The following is a 23,871-nucleotide window of genomic DNA, read 5'->3' as shown; positions in this document are numbered from 1 at the left end:
AGAGGGCGCTATGCTTCGCCACTTTGCCTGTCTGGCTGAATATCTATCTGAGAGCAAGCTTCTTAGTTTTTCTTCCCCTTTCATTATCAGCTAAAGGAACTGGTAATTCTTGTTTTTGAAGTATTTTGAGGCATTGAGGTAAAATTTGCCCTTAGGTCCATTATTTTTCTAGGGATTTTTTGAAGCTGGGAAAGATCTCTAGATAAGCTGTATCGCTTAGTTATTGAACAGTTTATACTTCTAAGAAGAGATTACTTTCTTGCCCAGCTGTAAGCAGAAAAGATGCTTTGCAGATGCTGAGCAGCTGCAGGGCATGTTTTAGCTATCAGTTAGATCTTCCAGCCCTGGGACATTTCCCTAGAAAGAGTACAATTTACTCTTCAGAGAAGCACAATAACTTCCCCAGAGTTAGACAACATGTCTGTGAATTGAAAGTTAGTCTCTGCTTATACCCTCTGACAGTCTACATTTTTGTTAGGCACCTAGGAGAGCCACGACTTTTCCTGATGAAGTAAGTTGTACAATATTCGAATTTGCCAGTGTCAAACCTCATTGTGATCACCTTTCCAGTAACAACTCTTTGATAACTGAAATCCAGACTCCTGAGATAGAATGAATTCTTAGAAATGAGCAATTCCGTTACTGTTCTCTGTGCAATGAGTTTGAATAAGACATAGTAAATCTCTCTCTTGACACAATCCTCTAAAGTTCATTTTTTCTCAAGCAAGTCATTATTTTCTTCTATTTTAAAGTAATGCCCCTGCAGCACATGGAAGATCCTATGTTAGTATTTCTATTTTTTTCTGTTTTTTTCCCCATTACTTCTTAGCTATTAGTGATAATACTGAATAGCTCACTTTTTAATAGGTCCTTTTATTTATATTTAGTGTAAACTTACCTTGATATAGAAATTTTTTCCTGATAAAAGGAATGAAAAGGGAGAAAGGAGAATATTAGTTGAAGTAGTGATTAACTGTAGCATTAATTATTAAGAAATCCATTTGAAATATTTATAATCTCCCTAAATGGAGGCAATTTTCACCAGACAGCTTTGGACATTTCCTGTATTATGGCCCAATTGGGGCTAACCTAGGCAAAGATTTCTCAGCTTAGTGTGGAGGAGCCCCTGACAGGCATCAAGTGGCCTCTAAATGATTGCAAGCTGTTCAGAAATAGAGTTCTCACACATGAATTTTTTGAGAAAGTGACTTTTCCAATATTATCTCAATCGTCCATTGTTCTTCATACCGGATCATTTTACATCCGGTAGCACATCCCTTCAGCCTGAAGAACTTCAACTTTTCTTCTAGTGCAAGTCTTTAGGTGACAAATACATTTACATTTGTCTGAAAATATATTAAATGTCATCTCTATTCTTGAAAAAATCTTTCTCTGAATGCAGAATTCTGAATAAATATTTTTTTATTTCTTCTTGCGCTTTGCACTTTTAAGACTTGTTTCCCTAACTTCTGGCTTTTACTGTTTCTGAAAGAAAGTTCTTGCAGGTATGTCAATTAATTAAGGGTTTTACCTGCTGATTGTGAATATTTTGCTTTTAAGTCTTTGGATTCTCTTATATTCTTTTAAAGATTGTTGATTTTATTTTCTTTTGTTTTAGTGGTCAATTTACTTCATTGAATATAAGCTAGAAATTGTCTCTCTTTGATGGCAACTCAAATCTCAGCTGAGTTTTTTGCCTTAGCTGTGTAGTTTGGAATCTGATGTGTGCTTTCATGGTTCAGGGATCATGAAGAATTTGAACAGTTTTTATACACAGAATTTGGATTCCTCTCTCTTTGGCTGACTACTTTCTGGGATCCCCTCCTCACTTTGCAGTGGCTGTCCAGTGGTGCCCTGAACTCTCTCTATTTCTTTAGGATATAAAGCCCGTGGATTGTCTGTTTAAAAGTTAGCCACCTTGTGAGGTTCTAGCTGTAGTCTGCTCTCAAAATAGAAGTCCCTTTAAAACTGGAAGACCCACATCCTTCTTCCAAGAGTCAACTCTTCTTCAGAATGTACCTGTTTTTGTTCATCCTCTAATGCCATCAAGTAGTTAGGGAATTGGTTTGGTTTTTTGTTGTTGTTATTATCCAGGGAAGGGTTGATCTGGTAGGAGTTCAATCCTAACAGCTCATTTGTCACTCTAAACTACTAAACCTGCAAATGTTTGATTAAAAGTTGTGTTGACTAAGACTATAAGGGGAGAGGAAAGAGGATGGAAGGCAGTGAAATCAAAGGATTTGACATGGGAAGGTGAACATGGCAGAACCTTAAGGGAAAGTCCAGAAATCCATGTGAGTAAGAGATGGAAGGTGTTTCGCAGTCAACAGTACTGTCTAAAATGGGAGGGATACAAGAATCGTCAGCTGCTAGAGCTCTGGTTATAGAAGGAGAGCCTATGCAGGGCAGAGTACACAAAGTTTGCTTTGTCTATTGAGACTGTCCTCAGCCTCAACATGCCCCTTTGCCTCTACCTTAAGACCACTCTGAAGTGTTGTTACCCATCTAAAAAGACCCCGCTTTCCCTTGTCCTTAATTCTGTTTATTTCCTTAACATTTTCAAGGCTTTCCCACCTAAAAAGCATGCCTTTTAACCTTAGGAAATTCGCAACATACATAATGACGAATTAATGGGAATCAGGCGAGAAGAAGAAATGGAGATGTCTGATGATGAAATAGAAGAAACAACAGAAACAAAAGAAACTGAAGAATCAGGTAAAGAAAATTCTGCTTTGCTTTATTTAACACCTACTGAAAGGGATGATGCTTTAAAACAACTGGTAAGGTAGAGGCACAAACCCATCAGACTGGAACCAGCTAAAAACAATCTGTGAGGCCATATAAGTACACACTGGCTGAATGTCAACTATGTGGCTACAGGACTTTTTGTAGTCTTAATTTACCCCCATTTTCCATCATTAAAAGTAAACTTTTTATCCTAGGAGCACTGGATATTTAGGCATCTTTGTTCTATTTTGACCTGGATTTATATGTTCTACAGTAGAAACTATAAGATGGTTTACATATAAATAGCCGAACTTTTAGGAAAAATAATTAGATATCTACATCACTTATAATTTACACCAAAATTAATAACAAATGGATTGAAGATTCAAATGACAAAATCTATATGTAGCAAAAGAAATTTTGGAAAATGTAGGAGTTGGTTTTATAATTTGGGTTGAAGATCTCCAAAGATAGAAATCATAAAAGATATTTTTGATAAATGTATCTGCATAAAATTAAATATTTCTGTTTAAAACTCACAGAGTTAAAGAAACAATCTGCAAACTAAGCAGAAATATCTACAATATATGAGTCTGCCTATCCACTACTTTCCATTGTGGTTACTTGGAGGCTTATCAGGAACCAAACAAGGGTCTACAAACAGCTGTCTGGGTAAAGGTTTTTGCTTTTACCTAATCTAGTCAGGCCCTCACTGCAAGGTGATGGCCATGGTATAAGTCCCCAGAGGAACTCAAATGGCAAACCTGGTGAACAGTAGAGCAAGAGCACCCTTCAATTTCATAACAAACCATCTTGGAGGGGGGATTGCTATGGGAGAAACTAAAATCTCAGCTAAAGGACCAGTGTCTTCAGGAAAACCATTCTAGATAATCTTAGCAGTCCATAGGCACAGTAGACAGGACACTGGACTAAAGTTAGAGCACAGGGAGTTCTAATCCCAGCTCTGCCTTTCTTGACCTAGGAAGGACTTCCTCCTCAGTGAGCCTCAGCTTCCATGTTTATAAGAAATACATTATAAAAAACATCTTAACATAGATTTTGTAATGGTTAAGTGAATTCCTTCATTCCTTTATTAGCCATTACATTCCAAGAACTGTGCTAGACATTGGAGATATGGTAGTATACCGCCCCTACTATGTGTATGTCTGTGTGTCTGTGTGAGAGACAGAAAACAGATAGATTACAATGCAAATTAGAATTTATTGGTGTTTGCATATTGAAGTGAGCAGCTTTAGCCACTTGCGTGATTCCAGAATCTTCACTCATAAAGAAAAAAAAAATCACCATTCAGACTGTTTTTAAAGCATTCATTAGCTGTTACATCTGAATCTCCTTTATTTTTGCCATATGTTAGATCCCTAAACATATAAGTGTCCATATATATTAAATAAACCCTTCACAATCAGTGGATAAGTAACATTTTCAGAACAGGAAACTAATAACTGCAAACACATACTATAAACTTATAGCCAGAATAAACTGAAAAATGTAATAATAATTGAACTATTCAAATGATCTAAGTGTTTAACTGAGATATTTTATAGCTGATTAATCTTTGACTTGTAGGATTGCCTCCACCTCAATGTGTGTAGTATTGTATACAGTGTTAATCCACTGTTACCCTGAAATGAATGCAGCCATAAGTTTGAGCATCCACTTGATAAATTGCTGAGTTTGAGGAGTTATTTGGGGAGGAGAGGGGTATATGGGAGATTCAGATTGAATGTACTTACTAGGGTTATATAATTGCATTTTGCTCTGTATCTCTTTTGAGTTAAAAGCTGTATTGGCTACTGCACAGAATCTTATTCGTTTAGAGACTGGAAACTCCCTGACAGATCATCTTATAGCTATTTTCCTTCCTGTTCCACATGCCAGGATGCTGCTTTGTCAAATAAAGCTATCTACAATAGACTTAATGGAGCTTACCAAATAGCTTTTCTCCCAGAAGGTTTCAATTCATTTTAATTCAAGGACTTTTGTGCATTTTTCTTCCCCTCGATCATATCTAATTTTGTTATCACATGTCTATAGTACTCAACTGCAGAAATCCTGCTCAGTATGAGCCAATGAGCAGGGCCTCCATTTTTATCTCAATCAGCTGCATGTTTTAGTTATTGCTTGGCTCCAATTAAAAGTTTAAACAACTAGATCTCGAAGGCTTTTTTCCTCCCTCTCCATGCTACCAAACTTGAATTTCAGGAGCCTATAGCATGCTTTTAGTTATATTTATTTCCCAATGAAAGTATGAGTCAAAGCTAGCAGTCTGATACCTTTGCTTGAAGTGCCACGAAATTTCTATTCTGTGAGATTCTCTATGCTAGCTAACCTCTATTTGTGATTCAGAACTGGAAATATTCTTGCCATGGAAGAAAGGACTGCTCTGCTCAGAGCAATGTGTTGAAGAGGGAGAATCACATCAAAGCAAATCATGATAGTGTGAAACTATTTCATTCTATTGTTAGCCATGATGGAAAGTACATGTACTCAGTAAACATAATAGCTATTCCCTTTCAGTATGTATCTTCTGCTTTCTTCACTTAAACTGGTGGTTTTCAGATTTGGTGTGTGTGTGTATATATATATATATATATATATATATATACACACACATACATATATAAATCATTGGGTTTCCTTTTAAAATTCAGACTTCTGGGCTGCAGAGTCTGATTCAATAGGTCTGTAATAGAGTTTGGGAATCTAAATTTTATCAAGCATCCTGAATGATTTCTATGATCATGGTCCAGGAAGTTCATTCAGAAAACATTGACTTAGACTAATTCTCCACTGTTCTAGCCAAAGTTTTCTCTTCAGTTGGCATCCAATCTCCTTCCTTTTCTCCTCCTCCTGCTGCTGCTGCTGCTAAGTTGCTTCAGTCGTGTCCGACTCTGTGCGACCCCATAGACAGCCTCCTACCAGGCTCCTCTGTCCCTGGGATTCTCCAGGCAAGAACACTGGAGTGGGTTGCCATTTCCTTCTCCAATGCATGAAAGTGAAAAGTGAAAGTGAAGTCGCTCAGTCGTGTCCAACTCTTAGCGACCCTGTGGACTGCAGCCTACCAGGCTCCTCCATCCATCCCATTATTCTCACTTTAGGAGTTGATCAATTAGTTAACAAGCATTATGTCATAAAAGCTGATAGGTATAAAGATGTAATATATGTAAATACACATAAAATGTAAGAAATACCACTTGGTGCTGACCTGGAAGATACTGATTAGAATGCAGCAAGGGCAAGAGATATTAGTGTGGGCCAGAGTAGTCACCATCAGTGAAAATTGATTAAGGCCTTGAAAGTGAACAAGTTTGGATGAAAGGCAAAAAAAGTGAAAAAGCATCTTGATGCAGAGAGGGAAAAGGCAAAGGAGTAGAGCTTAAAGAGGGAAATAAAGATGATGTGCAATAAGGGTATAAAAGATTGAGTGGGCAAGATGGGTCTAAACCATGGGGGACCATGAATGCCAAGCTTAGCATAGTAGGCAATATGTCACTATAAGCATGTCTCTCAATCATGGCATTTGTATGATAAAACCAACATGAATTACATATTTTAGGAGATAATTTTTGATTGAGAAAGATAAGCCAGAGACTTTTATAGGAATTGAGATATAAAATGATAAAGATTGGGACTAGTGAAAGCAACAGGAACTGAGAAAATGATAGAAGAAAAAAACAGAGAGTATGAGATTAAAGATGCCAAGAGTCATTTGGGGGGAAATAAACTAAAATCTTGGGTGCCAGATTGGATGTAGATGATGAAGAAAGGAAAGAACTCAGAATGAGCCTAGGTTTTCTAACCTGGGAGAATAGAAGGTTGGTGACTGTATTAGTTCGCTAGAGCTGCTATAACAAGTACCACAAACCAAGTGACATAAACAACAGAAATTTATTGTCTCACATTTCTGGAGCCTATAAATCTGAGATAAAGGCTCTGGCAGGGTTGGTTTCTTCTGAGACCTCTGAGAAAAATCTGTATCATACTTCTCCAGCTTCTGATGGTTTGCTGGCCATCTTCAGTATTCCTTGGCTTGAAGATGCATCAGCTCAGTCTCTTCCTGTTCACATGATATTTCCCCTGTGTGCATGTCTGTCTCTGTGCCCAAATTTCCTCTTTTCATAAAGACACCAGTCATATAAATCTATAAGCCTGACCTAATGACCTCATTTTAACTTGATTACTTCTGTAAAGATCCTGTTTCCAAATAAGGTCACATTCTGAGGGCTGCAACATATCTTTTTTAGGAGAAGAGATTCAATGCATAACAGCAGAACCGATAGAAATGGACTGATGGATGGGACTTCTTTGCAGAATATAATGAGATCAGCTTCAGATAGTAGGTTGTTGCCATGCTGTGCTCAGTCGCTAAGTCTTGTCCAATCCTTTTGTGACCCCACAGACTGTAGCCCACCAAGCTCCTCTGTCCATGGGATTTTTCAGGCAAGAATACTGAAGTGGGTTTCCATGGCCTCTTCCAGGGGATCTTCCCAACCCAGGGATCTAACTCACATCTCTTATGTCTCCTGCATTGCAGGTGGATTCTTTACTGCTGAGCCAGTACATAGTCGCTGTTCAGTCACTAAGTAGTATCTAACTCTTTGCAACCCCATGGACTGCAGCACAGCTGGCTTCCCTGTCCTTCACCGTCTCCCAGAGTTTGCTCAAACTCATGTCCATTGAGTTGGTGATTCCATCCAACCATCTCATCCTCTGTCACCCCCTTCTCCTCCCGCCTTCAATCTTTCCCAGCATCAGGGTCTTTTCCAGCGAGTCAGTTCTTTGCATCAGGTGGCCAAAGTACTAGAGCATCAGCATCAGTTCCCCATGGACTGCAGCCTGCCAGGTTCCTCTGTCTATGGAATTCTCCAGGCAAGAAGACAGGAGTGGGTTGCCATTCCCTTCTCCAGAGGTTCTTCCCAACCCAGGAATTGAACCCGAGTTTCCTGCATTTCAGGCAGATTCTTTACTGTCTGAGCCACCAGGGAAGCCCAGTAGGTAGTTAGAAAATAAACATAAATGATTTGTATACAAATCAGGGTTGAAGAAAGCAGAAGGAATAGAAGATAGTATTGAAAGTACAAAGGTGTTGGCTGAAGTCTGGAGGATATAAATAAATGAATGTGAAAGACAAGTGAGAAAGAAGAGCAAAGGACTGAATACAGAACTTTGAGAACTACCCATAGTAAGGAAGAAGTAAAGGAAGAGGAATTTGCAGAAGACTTAGAAAAAGAACAGTCTGAGAAGCTGGAAGAAAACTAGAAAAGCTTTGGATTATAGAAGCCACAAGAAGAATTTATAGAAGTAGGGAATAAATAACATTAGCAGATATTATGAAGAAGAAAGGGTAACACTGTTGAGCAAGAGCTATTTTAGTAGAGTGATAGAGGTAGGGGCCAGAACATATGACAATAAGGAGAGAAAGTGGACAAAGACCACAGGTCCCAAAGTTGGTGATGGTGATGGTGTAGTCACTAAGTTATGTCCAACTCTTGCGACCCCGTGGACTATAGCCCACCAGGCACCTCTGTCCATGAGATTCTGAAGGCAAGAATATTGGAGTGGGTTTCCATGCCCTCCTCCAGGGGATCTTCCTGACCCAGGGATTGAATCCAGGTCTCCTGCTTTGCAGGCAGATTCTTTACCGACTGTGTCACCAGGAAAGCCCACGAAGTTGGGTATTGAGCAAAAGCAAACACAGGCTTTTTAAATGGGGACTATAAGTGATGACAAAGTTAAAGTTAAGTTGTTATTTGTCATTCAGGAGAAGAGAAGGAGGCCATGGAGAGTGTGAAGTTGAAAATGCTTGTGAATGAAAGAGTACTTATGGATAATTATGGAAGTGAAATCCTAGAGAAGAGTAATGTGAAGTGATCTGAATTCAAATGAAGTTTGCTTCAGAGAGGGGAGAACCCTCTTCCTCTGAGATAAGATAAATGAAGCTAAAAGTATATATGCAGCCCATATAGCAAGAGATTGGTCATCTGTGGAAAAGAGAAATGACTTGGAACAGAGACCATGAGGAGAGAGGAGCAGATCTGTAATAAGTACTCTGGGCAGTATGGAAGGAAGAAATCAGTGAGAGGTGAGCGATCCATCAGCAAGGGCCAGCATGAGTCTCTATCGACTAGAACTGCCCAGCTCTGCAACTTCCCATAAAAGTCCTCTGCAGCTCAGGATAACTAGCAGAGCAAGTTGAGTTAAGTGACCAGGAGTTAGGAATTGGCATGGTAAACCTGATCAAAGGTTTTCAGGTAAGTGAAGGAATAAGAATTACTGAGGAGTATGCAGCAGAATCTGTTTAGCCAGAAAGCAAATAGTAGGCTGGGTGAAGCTGGCCATTCCAGGACATAAAGATCCCAGCAAGAAAAAGATCAGAGTCTCAGGGTTATGAAGGACCATGACATAAATGATGGTTGAACACACTGTGTTTAAGAGGGGAGTGTAGAGATCTCAGAGGAGAAACAATGAAATCCCAAGTGTGTCCATGCTGGCAAAAGTCTGATTGAAGTACTGACCTGCAGAGAAAAGAAAAGCAAGGCTTTTTTTTTTAATTGGAGGCTAATTACTTTACAATATTGTATTGGTTTTGCCATACATCAACATGAATCCACCACGGGTGTACACGTGTTCCCAATCCTGAACCCCCCTCCCACCTCCTTCCCCATACCATCCCTCTGGGTCATCCCAGTGCACCAGCCCCAAGCATCCTGTATCCTGCATTGAACCTGGACTGGTGATTCATTTCTTATATGATATTATACATGTTTCAATGCCATTCTCCCAAATCATCCCACCCTCGCCCTCTCCCACAGAGTCCAAAAGACTATTCTATACATCTGTGTCTGTTTTGCTGTCTCGCATACAGGGTTATCATTGCCATCTTTCTAAATTCCATATATATGCGTTAGTATACTGCACTGGTGTTTTTCTTTCTGGCTTCCTTTACTCTGTATAATCGGCTCCAGTTTCATCCACCTCATTAGAACTGATTCAAATGTATTCTTTTTAATGGCTGAGTAATACTCCATTGTGTATATGTACCACAGCTTTCTTATCCATTCATCTGCTGATGGACATCTAGGTTGATTCCATGTCCTGGCTATTATAAACAGTGCTGCATGAACATTGGGGTACACATGTCTCTTTCAACTCTGGTTTCCTTGGTGTGTATACCCAGCAGTGGGATTGCTGGGTCATAAGGCAGTTCTATTTCCAGTTTTTTAAGGAATCTCCACACTGTTCTCCATAGTGGCTGTACTAGTTTGCATTCCCACCAACAGTGTAAGAGGGTTCCCTTTTCTCCACACCCTTTCCAGCATTTATTGCTTGTAGACTTTTGGATCACAGTCATTCTGACTGGCATGAAATGGTACCTCATTGTGGTTTTGGTTTGCATTTCTCTGATAATGAGTGATGTTGAGCATCTTTTCATGTGTTTGTTAGCCATCTGTATGTCTTCTTTGGAGAAATGTCTATTTAGTTCTTTGGCCCATTTTTTGATTGGGTTGTTTATTTTTCTGGAATTGAGCTGCAGGAGTTGCTTGTATATTTTTGAGATTAGTTGTTTGTCAGTTGCTTCATTTGCTATTATTTTCTCCCATTCTGAAGGCTGTCTTTTCACCTTGCTAATAGTTTCCTTTGATGTGCAGAAGCTTTTAAGTTTAATTAGGTCCCATTTGTTTATTTTTGCTTTTATTTCCAATATTCTGGGAGGTGGGTCACAGAGGATCCTACTATGATTTATGTCAGAGAGTGTTTTGCCTTTGTTCTCCTCTAAGAGTTTTATAGTTTCTGGTCTTACATTTAGATCTTTAATACATTTTGAGTTTATTTTTGTGTATGGTGTTAGAAAGTATTCTAGTTTCATTCTTTTACACGTGATCGACCAGTTTTCCCAGCACCACTTGTTAAAGAGATTGTCTTTTCTCCATTGTATATTCTTGCCTCCTTTGTCAAAGATAAGGTGCCCATAGGTGCGTGGGTTTATCTCTGGGCTTTCTATTTTGTTCCATGGATCTATATTTCTGTCTTTGTGCCAGTACCATACTGTCTTGATGACTGTAGCATTGTAGTAGAGCCTGAAGTCAGGTAGGTTGATTCCTCCAGTTCCATTCTTCTTTCTCAAGATTGCTTTGGCTATTTGTGGTTTTTTGTATTTCCATACAAATTTTGAAATTATTTGTTCTAGCTCTGTGAAAAATACCATTGGTAGCTTGATAGGGATTGCACTGAATCTATAGATTGCTTTGAGTAGTATACTCATTTTCACTATATTGATTCTTCCAATCCATGAACATGGTATATTTCTCCATCTATTAGTGTTCTCTTTGATTTCTTTCACCGGTGTTTTATAGTTTTCTATATATAGGTCTTTAGTTTCTTTAGGTAGATATATTCCTAAGTATTTTATTCTTTTTGTTGCAATGGTGAATCGAATTGTTTTGTTAATTTCTCTATTTTCTCATTATTAGTGTATAGGAATGCAAGGGATTTCTGTGTGTTGATTTTATATCCTGAAACTTTACTATATTCATTGATTAGCTCTAGTAATTTTCTAGTGGAGTCTTTAGGGTTTTCTATGTAGAGGATCATATCATCTGTAAACAGTGAGAGTTTTACTTCTTCTTTTCCAGTTTGGATTCCTTTTATTTCTTTTTCTGCTCTGATTGCTATGGCCAAAACTTCCAGAACTATGTTGAATAGTAGTGGTGAAAGTGGGCACCCTTGTCTTGTTCCTGACTTTAGGGGAAATGCTTTCAATTTTTAACCATTGAGGATAATGTTTGCTGTGGGTGTTTCATATATAGCTTTTATTATGTTGAGGTATGTTCCTTCTAGTCCTGCTTTCTGGAGAGTTTTTATCATAAATGGATGTTGAATTTTGTCAAAGGCTTTCTCTGCGTCTATTGAGATAATCATATGGCTTTTATTTTTCAATTTGTTAATGTGGTGTATTACATTGATTGATTTGCAGATATTGAAGAATCCTTGCATCCTTGGGATAAAGCCCACTTGGTCATGGTGTATGATATTTTTAATGTGTTATTGGATTCTGATTGCTAGAATTTTGTTAAGGATTTTTGCATCTGTGTTCATCAGTGATATTGGCCTGTAGTTTTCTTTTTTTGTGGCATCTTTGTCAGGTTTTGGTACTAGGGTGATGGTGGCCTCATAGAATGAGTTTGGAAGTTTACCTTCCTCTGCAATTTTCTGGAAGAGTTTGAGTAGGATAGGTGTTAGCTCTTCTCTAAATTTTTGGTAGAATTCAGCTGTGAAGCCATCTGCACCTGGGCTTTTGTTTGCTGGGAGATTTCTGATTACAGTTTCAATTTCCGTGCTTGTGATGGGTCTGTTAAGATTTTCTATTTCTTCCTGGTTCAGTTTTGGAAAGTTGTACTTTTCTAAGAATTTGTCCATTTCTTCCATGTTGTCCATTTTATTGGCATATAGTTGCTGATAGTAGTCTCTTATGATCCTTTGTATTTCTGTGTTGTCTGTTGTGATCTCTCCATTTTCATTTCTAATTTTATTGATTTGATTTTTCTCCCTTTGTTTCTTGATGAGTCTGGCTAATGGTTTGTCAATTTTATTATCCTTTCCAAGAACCAGCTTTTGTCTTTGTTGATTTTTGCTATGGTCTCTTTTGTTTCTTTAGCATTTATTTCTGCCCTAATTTTTAAGATTTCTTTCCTTCTACTAACCCTGGGGTTCTTCATTTCTTCCTTTCCTAGTTGCTTTAGGTGTAGAGTTAGGTTATTTATTTGACTTTTTTCTTGTTTCTTGAGGTATGCCTGTATTGCTATGAACTCTCCCCCTTAGTACTGCTTTTACAGTGTCCCACGGATTTTGTGTTGTTGTGTTTTCATTTTCATTCGTCTCTATGCATATTTTTATTTCTTTTTTGATTTCTTCTGTGATTTGCTGGTTATTCAGAAGCGTGTTGTTCAGCCTCCATATGTTTGGATTTTTAATAGTTTTTCTTCTGTAATTGACATCTAATCTTACTGCATTGTGGTCCGAAAAGATGCTTGGAATGATTTCAATTTTTTTGAATTTACCAAGGCTAGATTTATGGCCCAGGATGTGATCTACCCTGGAGAAGTTTCCGTGTGCGCTTGAGAAAAAGGTGAAATTCAATGTTTTGGGATGAAATGTCCTATAGATATCAAGTAGGTCTAACTGGTCTAGTGTATCATTTAAAGTTTGTGTTTCTTTTTTAATTTTCTGTTTAGTTGATCTATCCATAGGTGTGAGTGGGGTATTAAAGTCTCCCACTACTATTGTGTTATTGTTAATTTCCCCTTTCATACTTGTTAGCATTTGTCTTACATATTGTGGTGCTCCTATGTTGGGTGCATATATATTTATAATTGTTATATCTTCTTGGATTGATCTTTTGATCATTATGTAGTGTCCTTTGTCTCTTTTCACAGCCTTTGTTTTAAAGTCTATTTTATCTGATATGAGTATTGCTACTCCTGCTTTCTTTTGGTCTCTATTTGCATAGAATATCTTTTTCCAGCCCTTCACTTTCAGTCTGTATGTGTCCCTTGTTTTGAGGTAGGTCTCTTGTAGACAACATAAATAGGGGTCTTATTTTTGTATCCATTCAGCCAGTCTTTGTCTTTTGGTTGGGGCATTCAACCCATTTACATTTAAGGTAATTATTGATAGATATGATCCCATTGCCATTTACTTTATTGTTTTGGGTTCGAGTTTATACACCCTTTTTGTGTTTCCTGTCTAGAGAAGATCCTTTAGCATTTGTTGGAGAGCTGGTTTGGTGGTGCTGAATTCTCTCAGCTTTTGCTTGTCTGTAAAGCTTTTGATTTCTCCTTCATATTTGAATGAGATCCTTGCTGGGTACAATCATCTGGGCTGTAGTTTACTTTCTTTCATCACATTAAGTATGTCTTGCCATTCCCTTCTGGCTTGAAGGGTTTCTATTGAGAGATCAGCTGTTATCCTTATGGGAATCCCCTTGTGTATTATTTGTTGTTTTTCCCTTTCTGCTTTTAATATTTGTTATTTGTGTTTGATCTTTGTTAATTTGATTAATATGTGTCTTGGGGTGTTTCACCTTGGGTTTATCCTGTTTGGGACTCTCTGGGTTTCTTGGACTTGGGTGATTATTTCCTTCCCCATTTTAGGGACATTTTCAACTGTTATCTCCTCAAGTATTTTCTCATGGTGTTTCTTTTTGTCTTCTTCTTCTGGGACTCCTATGATTCGAATGTTGGAGCATTTAATATTGTCCTGGAGGTCTCTGAAATTGTCCTCATTTCTTTTAATTCGTTTTTATTTTTTCCTCTCTGATTCATTTATTTCTACCATTCTATCTTCTGCATCGCTAATCCTATCTTCTGCCTCCGTTATTCTACTATTTGTTGCCTCCAGAGTGTTTTTGATCTCATATATTGCATTATTCATTACATATTGACTCTTTTTTTATTTCTTCTAGGTCCTTGTTAAACCTTTCTTGCATCTTCTCAAGCCTTGTCTCCAGGCTATTTATCTGTGATTCCGTTTTTATTTCAAGATTTTGGATCCTTTTCACTATCATTATTCGAAATTCTTTATCAGGTAGATTCCCTATCTCTTCCTCTTTTGTTTGGTTTGGTGGGCATTTATCCTGTTCCTTTACCTGCTGGGTATTCCTCTGCCTATTCATCTTGTTTACACTACTGCGTTTGGGGTGGCGTTTCTGTATTCTGGCAGTTTGTGGAGTTCTCTTTATTGTGGAGTTTCCTCGCTTTGGGTGGGGTTGTATGGGTGGCTTGTCAAGGTTTCCTGGTTAGGGAAGCTTGTGTCGGTGTTCTGGTGGGTGGAGCTTGATTTCTTCTCTCTGGAGTGCAATGAAGTGTCCAGTAATGAGTTATGAGATGTCAGTGGTTTTGGAGTAACTTTGGGCAGCCTGTATATTGAAACTCAGGTCTGTGTCCCTGTGTTGCTGGAGAATTTGCATGGTATGTCTTGCTCTTAACTTGCTGGCCCTTGGATGGTGCTTGGTTTCAGTGTAGGTATGGAGGCATTTGATGAGCTCCTATCGATTAATGTTCCCTGGAGTCAGGAGTTCTCTGATGTTCTCAGGATTTGGACTTAAGCCTCCTGCTTCTGGTTTTCAGTCTTATTTTTACAGTAGCCTCAAGACTTCTCCTTCTATACAGCACCATTGATAATACATCTAGGTTAAATATGAAAAGTTTCTCCACAGTGAGAGACACCCAGAGAGGTTCACAGAGTTACATGGAGAAGAGAAGAGGGAGGAGGGAGTTAGAGGTGACCCGAATGAGATGAGGTGGAATCAAAAGAGGAGAGAGCAAGCTAGCCAGTAATCACTTCCTTATTTGTGCTCCACAGTCTGGACCACTCAGAGATGTTCACAGAGTTATACAGAGAAGAGAAGAGGGAGGAAGGAGACAGATGTGTCCAGGAGGATAAAAGGAGGGAATGAAAAGGAGAGAGACAGATCCAGCCAGTAATCAGTTCCCTATGTGTTCTCCACCATCTGGAACACACAGAGATTCACAGAGTTGGGTAGAGAAGAGAAGGGGGAGGGAGGATACAGAGGCGACCTGGTGGAGAAAAAGGAGAGTCCAAAGGAGGAGAGAGCAGTCAAGCCAGTAATCTCACTCCCAAGTAAAAATGGGTACTGAAGATTGGGTTCTTAAAGGTACAAAATTGATAACAAATACCAAAAAGCAAAGATTAAAAATCTAGAATAGAGGTTGGATTTTCAAAATTACAATATTAAATAAAAGAAGAAGAAGAAGAAAAAAACAAAGTCACAAAAATTATTAAATATATATATATATATATATATATATGAAGTTTGCTTTAAAAAATAGGGTCTTTTTTGAAAAGTAATAGTAGGTTATAAAGATGAAAATTAAAGGAGTAATAGAGGACTTAAAATTTTTAAAAAGTTAAAAAAAAAGAATGATCATAAAAATGGTAAAAATATATCTAGGACTTTCTCTGGTGGTGTTGTGGGCAGTGTGGGGTCAGTTCATTTTCAGATAGTTCCTTGGTCCGGCTTATATTTCTCAAGATCTATAGGCCCCTTCCTATGTAGTCAGTACTAACTACAGGGTTTTAATGTATTGCACCTGTCACTTCCAAGGCACTTCCTTCTGTTTTAGCTTCTTCTGTTTGCTGGTCTCTTCAGTGTCTGATTTCTGCCCTGACACAAGGAGGGCCAGTGGTGGACACTTTTTTTAGGCTCACTTGTTCAGTCACACTGTGGGGAGGGAGGGACGCTGCAAACAAATAACACTGGCGTGTGCTCGCAGTGTCTTAGCCACACTGGGCCTGCCCTTGCTCATGGCACGTGTGCCCTCCCTGCCCACACAGCTCAGGCTCTAGGTTGCTCTGCTGGGAACCGTCCAAGGCCAGCCCTGGGCTGCATGCACCTCCCAGGTCTAAGCCGCTCAGGTTCAGTCACTTGGGTAGTCCTCAGAGGTGCAGACTCCACTAGGCCTGTGTTTTGTGCCCTTCCCAGGTCCGAGCAGCTCAGGTGATGAGGTGTTTGGCAAGTGTGGTCACTGCAACTTTTTTTATCGCCTCTCCTGTCCCTGCTGCTCGGTTTTCCGGGTGTACAACCGGCACACCTTCTCAGGTGGATGATGACTGTCCAGAACCCCAAGAAGTTTTAGTTAGCAAAGAAGCCTGCTTGCAGTTTGGTAGATAATGTCTCTCTGGGGCTGCGATTGCCCGCTTCCAGCTCTGGCTGCCTATCACCGGAGGGGGAAGGTCTGCAGCCGGCTAATTCTGTTCAGTCTTTTGTTCTGTGTGTGGTCCTGGCAGTGTCTTAGGGCTCTTCGCGTGGTAGCTATCCCACAGTCTGGTTTGCTAGCCCAAGTTAGTTCACTGTGATTACCCTCAGGGCATTCAGGCCTGATCCTTACTCTAAGCAATGCAGCCCTCATCTCCCTGCCCAGATCCCGCTTGCTAGTGGCGGATGCAGGCGTCTGCACTGCTTCCCTGCTTGGGGAGTTACCATTGGGCTCGTAATCTGTGGGTTTTAATTATTTATTTATTTTTCCTCCGGGTTATGTTGCCCTCTGTGCTTCCAAGGCTCACTACAGACTCGGCAGTGAGAGTGTTTCCTGATGTTTGGAAACTTCTCTCTTTTTAAGCCTCCCTTCCAGGGACGGACCTCCGTCCCTACCTCTTTTGTCTCTTTTTTTGTCTTTTATATTTTTTCCTACCTCTTTTTGAAGACAATGGGCTGCTTTTCTGGGTGTCTGATGTCCTCTTCCAGCATTCAGAAGTTGTTTTGTGGAATTTACTCAGTGTTTAAATGTTCTTTTGATGAATTTTTGGGGGAGAAAGTGGTCTCCCCATCCTATTCCTCCACCATCTTAGGACTGCCTCAGAAGCAAGGCTTTTTGAAGTCAGGGGACTCACTTGAGATTTTTTCTGAACTGGCCTTCATGGGTCGTGCTCATATCTCCCACTTTTTCTTCCCACTCTTTGTTTTTCTTTTTTCTCTTTGTGAATCACTGCAGCTCTAGCTTCTTTTTTTGAACCTTGAGAGGAGTGTTGCTCATTTTTCCTTCTATAATTTGGTAACACTTTTTAGCATCTTTCTTCTAAAATGTGGTAACATTTTTAGCATCTCCTTTTTTATGATTTTTTATTAGAGTATAGTTGCTTTACAATGTTGTGTTAGTTTCTGCTGTACAACAAAGTGAATCAGTTATACATATACATATATCCCCTCCCTCTTGAGCTTCAAGCCTCCCTCCGACTTCCACCCCCATCTTACCCTTCCAGGTCATCACTGGTAATGCGGCTTTTTAAGGGTGGCTGACTCTCTAAATTTACTTCCATTAATTTTTGTTTGTTTGTGCTCTTTGTATCATTGAAGAAACCTAGGTATATTTTTTTTCATACCTAAACGCACAAAGTCCTTTTAGATCTTTTGTTGTAGAAAAACATGTCTGCGATTTTGCTCCAAGTGGCTCCTTTAAAATGAGGCATTCACAGCTGCCTTCATACTTTCATATCTGCCATGATGAACTGGCAGCCTTCAGATCTGAGGAGCAATCCCCATAAAGAGAAACTTTTTCCTATATAGGAAATCGTCAAAAAGGAGAAGCTGGGAACTAATGATGGCAGGAAAAGAATAAATTCACTGTACTATACTCTTTAGTATCAGGACTGATGAATTCACCTACTCAAACATATTATTAAAAGGGAATATTGAACTTTTCAATGTTCTGGAAATGTACAAAGAACTCCAACTTCAGAAATAGGCCCAATTAATATTAAGTCTGTGAAAGTAAAGACTTGGTATCCTCATTAAAATGACAAAAACCTTCACTTTAAAGAGTGGGAAATATATTTTGTAAGTGAGGGCCCCCATTTTCTTTTGCTTAGTGACAGGTCCAAACTGAGGAGATTATTATCTGCTCCCACTTAGCTACAACAGTCCACCTCTGCTCATCAGAATGCCCTTTCTCCCGGGGAGCGGGGGGAGGGGGGGGAGGCAGTCTTGCCTCCTCATTTTCTCAGAGGAAAAATACTTTCACATTTCAACTGGAGAAGATGCCTCTAACCATTCTCCTAGACCTCTGTCCTTTTCTCTGCCATGTTTCTCTACATGACTTGTAGGACATGAGCATAATTACTGGCCTGCAGTACAAGAAGAAACAAAAAGAGAAAGATGAAATATCACTATTTTGTATTGAGCTGTGTGGCTTGCCAGTGGACAGACATGCATACCGAAGCGGAAATACCTCACTGTCCATCTGAAGCAGCCACTAGATTTGCAGAGTAACCTCTGTGCTGTTCAGCCTTACTCCAGTTCAAGATGCTATCACTGGTATTGACCCAGCAAAACAAGTCAAATATTTCTTCCCCTGTTTGGCAGATAGTCAATGTCTCTTTTTCCATCCAGTTCCAAATATATAATCATCTTCATCTTTAGCATCTTCTAAGGGAATGGTTCAGTATTCTTGCCTGGAGAATTCCATGGATAGAGGAGGCTAGCAGGCTACAGTCCGTGGGGTGGCCAAGAGTCGGACATGACTGAGTGACTGACACTTTGGTGTTGTGACTATTAAGAATACTGCCTGTCTGAGGCCAACTATCCCAGCCACTGGGAAGATGGCAAGGATAGATATTATTTGGTGTGCTGTGAATCCAACTTTCACATCAAAGACACAAAATCTGTGTGATTATGGCAACAACTAAAATCAGTAATAGCCAGGGACCCCGGCAGATCCAGGGTAGTAATAAAACCAAACATAAAATGAATGTATTGTACCAAAGGTCTCTTGTAAATTTTTAAGCAAAAATGCGAGGTTTGAAACTGCTATATCAAGATAATGACATGGCCATTCATAGAAAACAAACGTAGACACTGAGAACATGTCTCAACACTACTCTAGTGAGAAGGCATTTCTCACCAGATCCTGCCTATTACATTGTCACTCTCTTCTTTGGATTGTTGTTGTTGTTCAGTAGCTAAGTCATGTCCCACTCTTTGCGACCCCATGGACTGCAGCACGCCAGGCTTCCCTGTCCTTCACTATCTCCTGGAGTTTGCCCAAACTCACGTCCATTGAGTTGATGATGCCATCCAGCCATCTCATTGCTCTGTTACCTGCTTCATCTGATCACATCAGCCTTCATCAGTACCTAATTATTTTAGGATAACCCTCAGATTCAAGGCATTGAATTAAACCCAGCACTTCCCTATAGGCAGCTTTTTTTTCAGGAATAGGAAATGTTTTCACCCTTGAAATATAGTTTTCTTCTATATACTTCATCCTTATAAAGCACAACTTCTTATTGTTCATTATGTACAGGGTGAATCTTGTCTTTGCAAACCCCTTAGAAAACTATTCTTCCACCATTTATAGCTAATAATCTCAAAGATTTTATGTCAATTATGTTTTTTACTACCTTCTACCAAAAGTTACTTCCCATACGTAGCTGAAAAAATTCACACCTTTGTCAAATTATATAACATTATTTATTTATTTATTTATTCATTTAATTAATTTATTTATTTCATTTCTTTTTTGGCTGCACTGGATCTTCATTGCTGTGCACAGGCTTTCTCTAGTTGCAGCGAGCAAGGGCAACTGTTTGTTGTGCTCAGGCTTCTCATTGCAGTGGCTTCCCCTGTTGTGGAGCACAGGTTCTAGGGCACGCAGGCATCGGTAGTTGCAGCACACAAGCTCAGTAGTTGTGGCTTGTGGGCTCAGTAGTTGTGCAGGCTTCAGTTGTTGTGGCACGCAAGCTCAGTAGTTGTGATGCATGGGCTTAGTTGGTCTACAGCATCTGGAATCTTCCAGGACCAGGGATCAAACCCATGTCCCCTGAATTAGTAGCTGGGTTCTTATCCACTGCACCACCAAGGAAGTCCCAAATTATCTTTTAACATTCTTATACATTTAATGTACAGATTTGTAATTTTGACCCATTTTGATGATACTTCTTTTCTGAACTCTATATTCTGTTAGGAATCAAAAAGGGAATAAACTACAAATATATCCATTAATTTGGAGTGTAAACAATAGAGATGAGTGGAATCTCATTTTTTACCATAGTCATAAGCCTGGAACTTGGAAGGAATTCAATAAATGTTTGTTGAATGAATGAAAATCTTCTTATTAAGTATTTTGAAGTAGCTTTTATGATTTTTGATCTTGAAAAATATGCCATAACCATAAATAAGTTTAATCTAGGTTTCCCCATGTGTCTTATTTTTCAATTAATAAACTTTAATTTTTAGATCAGTTTTAGGTTCATAGCAAAATTGAGCAGGAAGTACAGAGTTCCCAAATACTGCCAGTCCCCATATACATACAATCTCCCACTATCTACATCCTGCACCCCAGAGGTACATGTGTTACAGTAGCTGAATACATCCTTATCACCCAAAGCTCATAGTTTGCATTAGAATTCACTCTTGGTACCCATTTTATGGTTTTGGAGAAATATACAAAATGTATGTGTGTCCACAATTGTAGTATCATACAGAATAGTTTCAGGGACCTTAAAATCTTCTGTGCTAAACCTATTCATTCTTCCCTCCACCCAAATACCTGGTAACCACTGATTTTTTAACTGACTCTATAGTTTTTCCCTTTCCAGACTGGCATATAGTTGGGAACATATAGTATGCAGTCTTTTCAAATTGACTACTTTCACATAGTAATATGCATTTACATTTCCTGCATGTCTTTTCGTGGCTTTGTATCTCATTTTCTTTTTAGTGTCATTTATTATTCAATTTTCTGGATGTATCACAGTATATTAGTGGTTAGATAACTACTAAAGAACATTGTGGTTGCTTCCAAGTTTTCTGTTGTAAATATGTATGTGCAGGTTTTTGTGTGGACATAGTTTTTAGCTCATTTGGGTAAATACCAAGGAACATGATTGCTGGATCATATCATTAAAGTCTGTTTAGTTTTGTAAGAAACTGCCAAACTGTCTCCCAAAGTGACTGTACCATTTTGCATTCTCACCAGCAATGAAGCAGAGTTCTTATTTACACCACATCCTCACCAGTCCTTGGTGCTGTCATTGTTTTGGATTTTGGCAATTCTGATATGTTTCTAGTGATATCACACTCCTGTTTTAATTTGCAATTCACTAATGACATATGATGTTGAAATCATTTCATATGCTTACTCGTCATTAGTATATCTTTGGCAAGGTGTCTGTTCAGATTTGTAGCCCAAATGGGTTGTTTGTTTTCTTATTGTTGAGTTTTGAGAGTTCATTGTATATTTTGGATAGTGGTCCTTTATCAACTGTGTCCTTTGCAAATATTTTCTCCTCAGTCTATGGCTTTTCTTCTTGATATTGTCTTTCACAGAGAAGTTTCTATTTTAATTAAGGTTTCTATTTTAATTATTTTAACTGATTCCAGGTTATCAGTTATTTCTTTCATGGATCATGCATTTGGTATTGTGTCTAAAAACTCATCACCATACTCAAGGTCAGCTACATTTTTCTCTTATGTTATCTTCTAGGAGGTTTATAGTTTAGGATTTCTCATTTAGGTCTATAATCCATTTTGACTTAATCTTTGTGATGTCCAGTTGTTCCAGCATGTTTGTTAAAGAGTCTATTTTTGCTCCATTGTATTGCCTTTGCTCCTTTGGCAAAAATCAGTTGACTCTATTTATGGGGGTCTCTTTCTGGACTCTCTAATCTATTTAATGGATCTATTTGTCTTTTCTTTCACCAACACCACACTGTCTTAGTTACTATTAACTTTCTGTTAAGCCTTGAAACCAGGTAGCATCAGTCTTCCAACTCTATTCTACTCTTTCAATGTTGAGTTGGACATTCTGGGTCTTTTGCCTCTCTTTATAAACTTTAGACTCAGTTTGTCAATATCCACAAAGTAACTTGCTTGGATTTTGATTGGGATTGCATTGAATCCACAGATCAAGTTGGAAACAACTGATATCTTTATGATATTGCCATCCTATCCATAAACATAAAATCTCTCCATTTATTTAGTTTTATTTCATTCATTTTTTCACTTGAATTCAATGTGAATTGAATGATTTCCACTCATTTTCAACCTGAGTTTTGTAGTGTTCTTCGTATAGATCTGGTATGTATTTTGTTACATCTCTACTTAAATATTTCATTTTTAATGTGCAAATGTAAATAGTGTGTTAGTTGCTCAGTTGTGTCCGACTCTTTGCAACCCCACAGATCGTAGCCCACCAGGGTCCCCTGTCCATGGGATTCTCCAGGGAAGAATACTGGAGTGGGTTGCCATTATATATTTTCATTTTAAAATGATCAAGGGCATTAGACTATAAAAATAACACATATTTTAAAAATAATCTATACTGGAAAATTATCTCCTTTTCTTGTCTGATTGAATTATCTAGGACTTCCAGTACAAAGTTGAAAAAAGCAGTGATAAGTGGTGGCATCCTTGCCTCGTTCTTAATGGGAGTGATTCAAGTTTCTCTCTATGATGTATGGTGGTGTGTGTGTGAAGTTGCTCAGTCGTGTCCGACTCTTTGTGACCCCGTGGACTATAGCCCACCAGACTCCTCTGTCCATGGGATTCTCCAGGCAAGAATACTGGAGTGGGTTGCCATTTCCTTCTCCAGGGGATCTTCCCAACCCAGGGATCGAACCTGGGTCTCCTGCATTGCAGGCAGACGCTTTATCCTCTGAGCCACCAGGGAAGCCTGTAGATGTTTATTATCATATTGAGGAAGTTCTCCATTCCTAGTTTACTGAGATTTTAAAATCATGGATGGGTGTTGGATTTTGTCAAATACCTTTTCTGTATCTATTGTATTATCATGCAACTTTAACCTCTTTAACTTGTTAACATAATGAATTACATTAATTGATTTTTCAAATGTTGAACCAGCCTTGCATACCCAAGATGAATTCCACTTGATTGTGGTATATTTCTTCCTATACATTCTTGCACTTGATTTACTAGTATTTTGTTGAGAATTTTTACGTCTGTGTTCATGAGAGATAGCAGTCTGTACTTTCTTTTCTTGTATGTCTTCATATGGTTTTTGGTATTAGGAAAATGCCAACTTCATATAATGAGTTAGGAAATGTTCTCTGTTTCTATCTTCTGGAAGAGATTGTAGAAATTTTGTATTATTTTCTTCCCTAAATAATTCAACAGTAAATTTATGTGGGCCTAGTAGTTTCTACTTTAGAGAGTTATTAATTATTGATCCAATTTTTTTAAGTGATAGAGGCCTACTCAGACTGTCTACTTCTTGTGTGTGCATTTCAACAGATTTCAAGGAGTTGGCCCATTTCATCTAGGTTATAAAATGTGTGGAGTATGTACTATGGACTGAACTATGGACTAGTTCAGTTTAGTTGCTCAGTCGTGTCCGACTCTTTGCGACCCCATGGACTATAGCATGCCAGGCTTTCCTGTCCATCACGAACTCCCAAAGCTTGCTCAAACTCATGTCCATAATATTCCTTTATTATCCTTTTAATGTCCATAGGATCTATAGTGACATCCTCTCTTTAATTTTGGACATTAGTAATTTGTATTTTCTCTATTTTTTTCTCAGTTAGCCTGGCTAGAGTCTTCTCAACTTTATTGATCTTTACAAAGAACCAGCTTTTGTTTTTACAGATTTT

The 23,871-nt window shown here is 38.7% G+C and overlaps 1 protein-coding gene and 1 non-coding gene across 13 annotated transcripts in view; one reads left to right on the top strand and one right to left on the bottom strand.

The window, feature by feature from the left end:
* Positions 1–23,871, top strand: part of ENOX2 (ecto-NOX disulfide-thiol exchanger 2) — a 291,413-nt gene that overhangs the window by 249,650 nt on the left and 17,892 nt on the right. For all 12 annotated transcript variants that reach the window (XM_044937251.2, XM_025276941.3, XM_025276944.3 and 9 more), the window contains one exon: positions 2,601–2,715. In XM_044937251.2, coding sequence (XP_044793186.1) covers positions 2,601–2,715 — 115 coding nt within the window. The remainder of the gene's footprint in view (positions 1–2,600; positions 2,716–23,871) is intronic.
* On the bottom strand, positions 22,860–22,931 carry TRNAC-GCA. The gene has a single exon. It is a non-coding gene; the product is annotated as a tRNA-Cys (tRNA).

Source organism: Bubalus bubalis, chromosome X, assembly GCF_019923935.1.
Source record: "Bubalus bubalis isolate 160015118507 breed Murrah chromosome X, NDDB_SH_1, whole genome shotgun sequence".
Classification (NCBI taxonomy): domain Eukaryota; kingdom Metazoa; phylum Chordata; class Mammalia; order Artiodactyla; family Bovidae; genus Bubalus; species Bubalus bubalis.
Note: the sequence above shows the minus strand (reverse complement) of the source record. Positions and strands in the feature narration are given on the sequence as shown.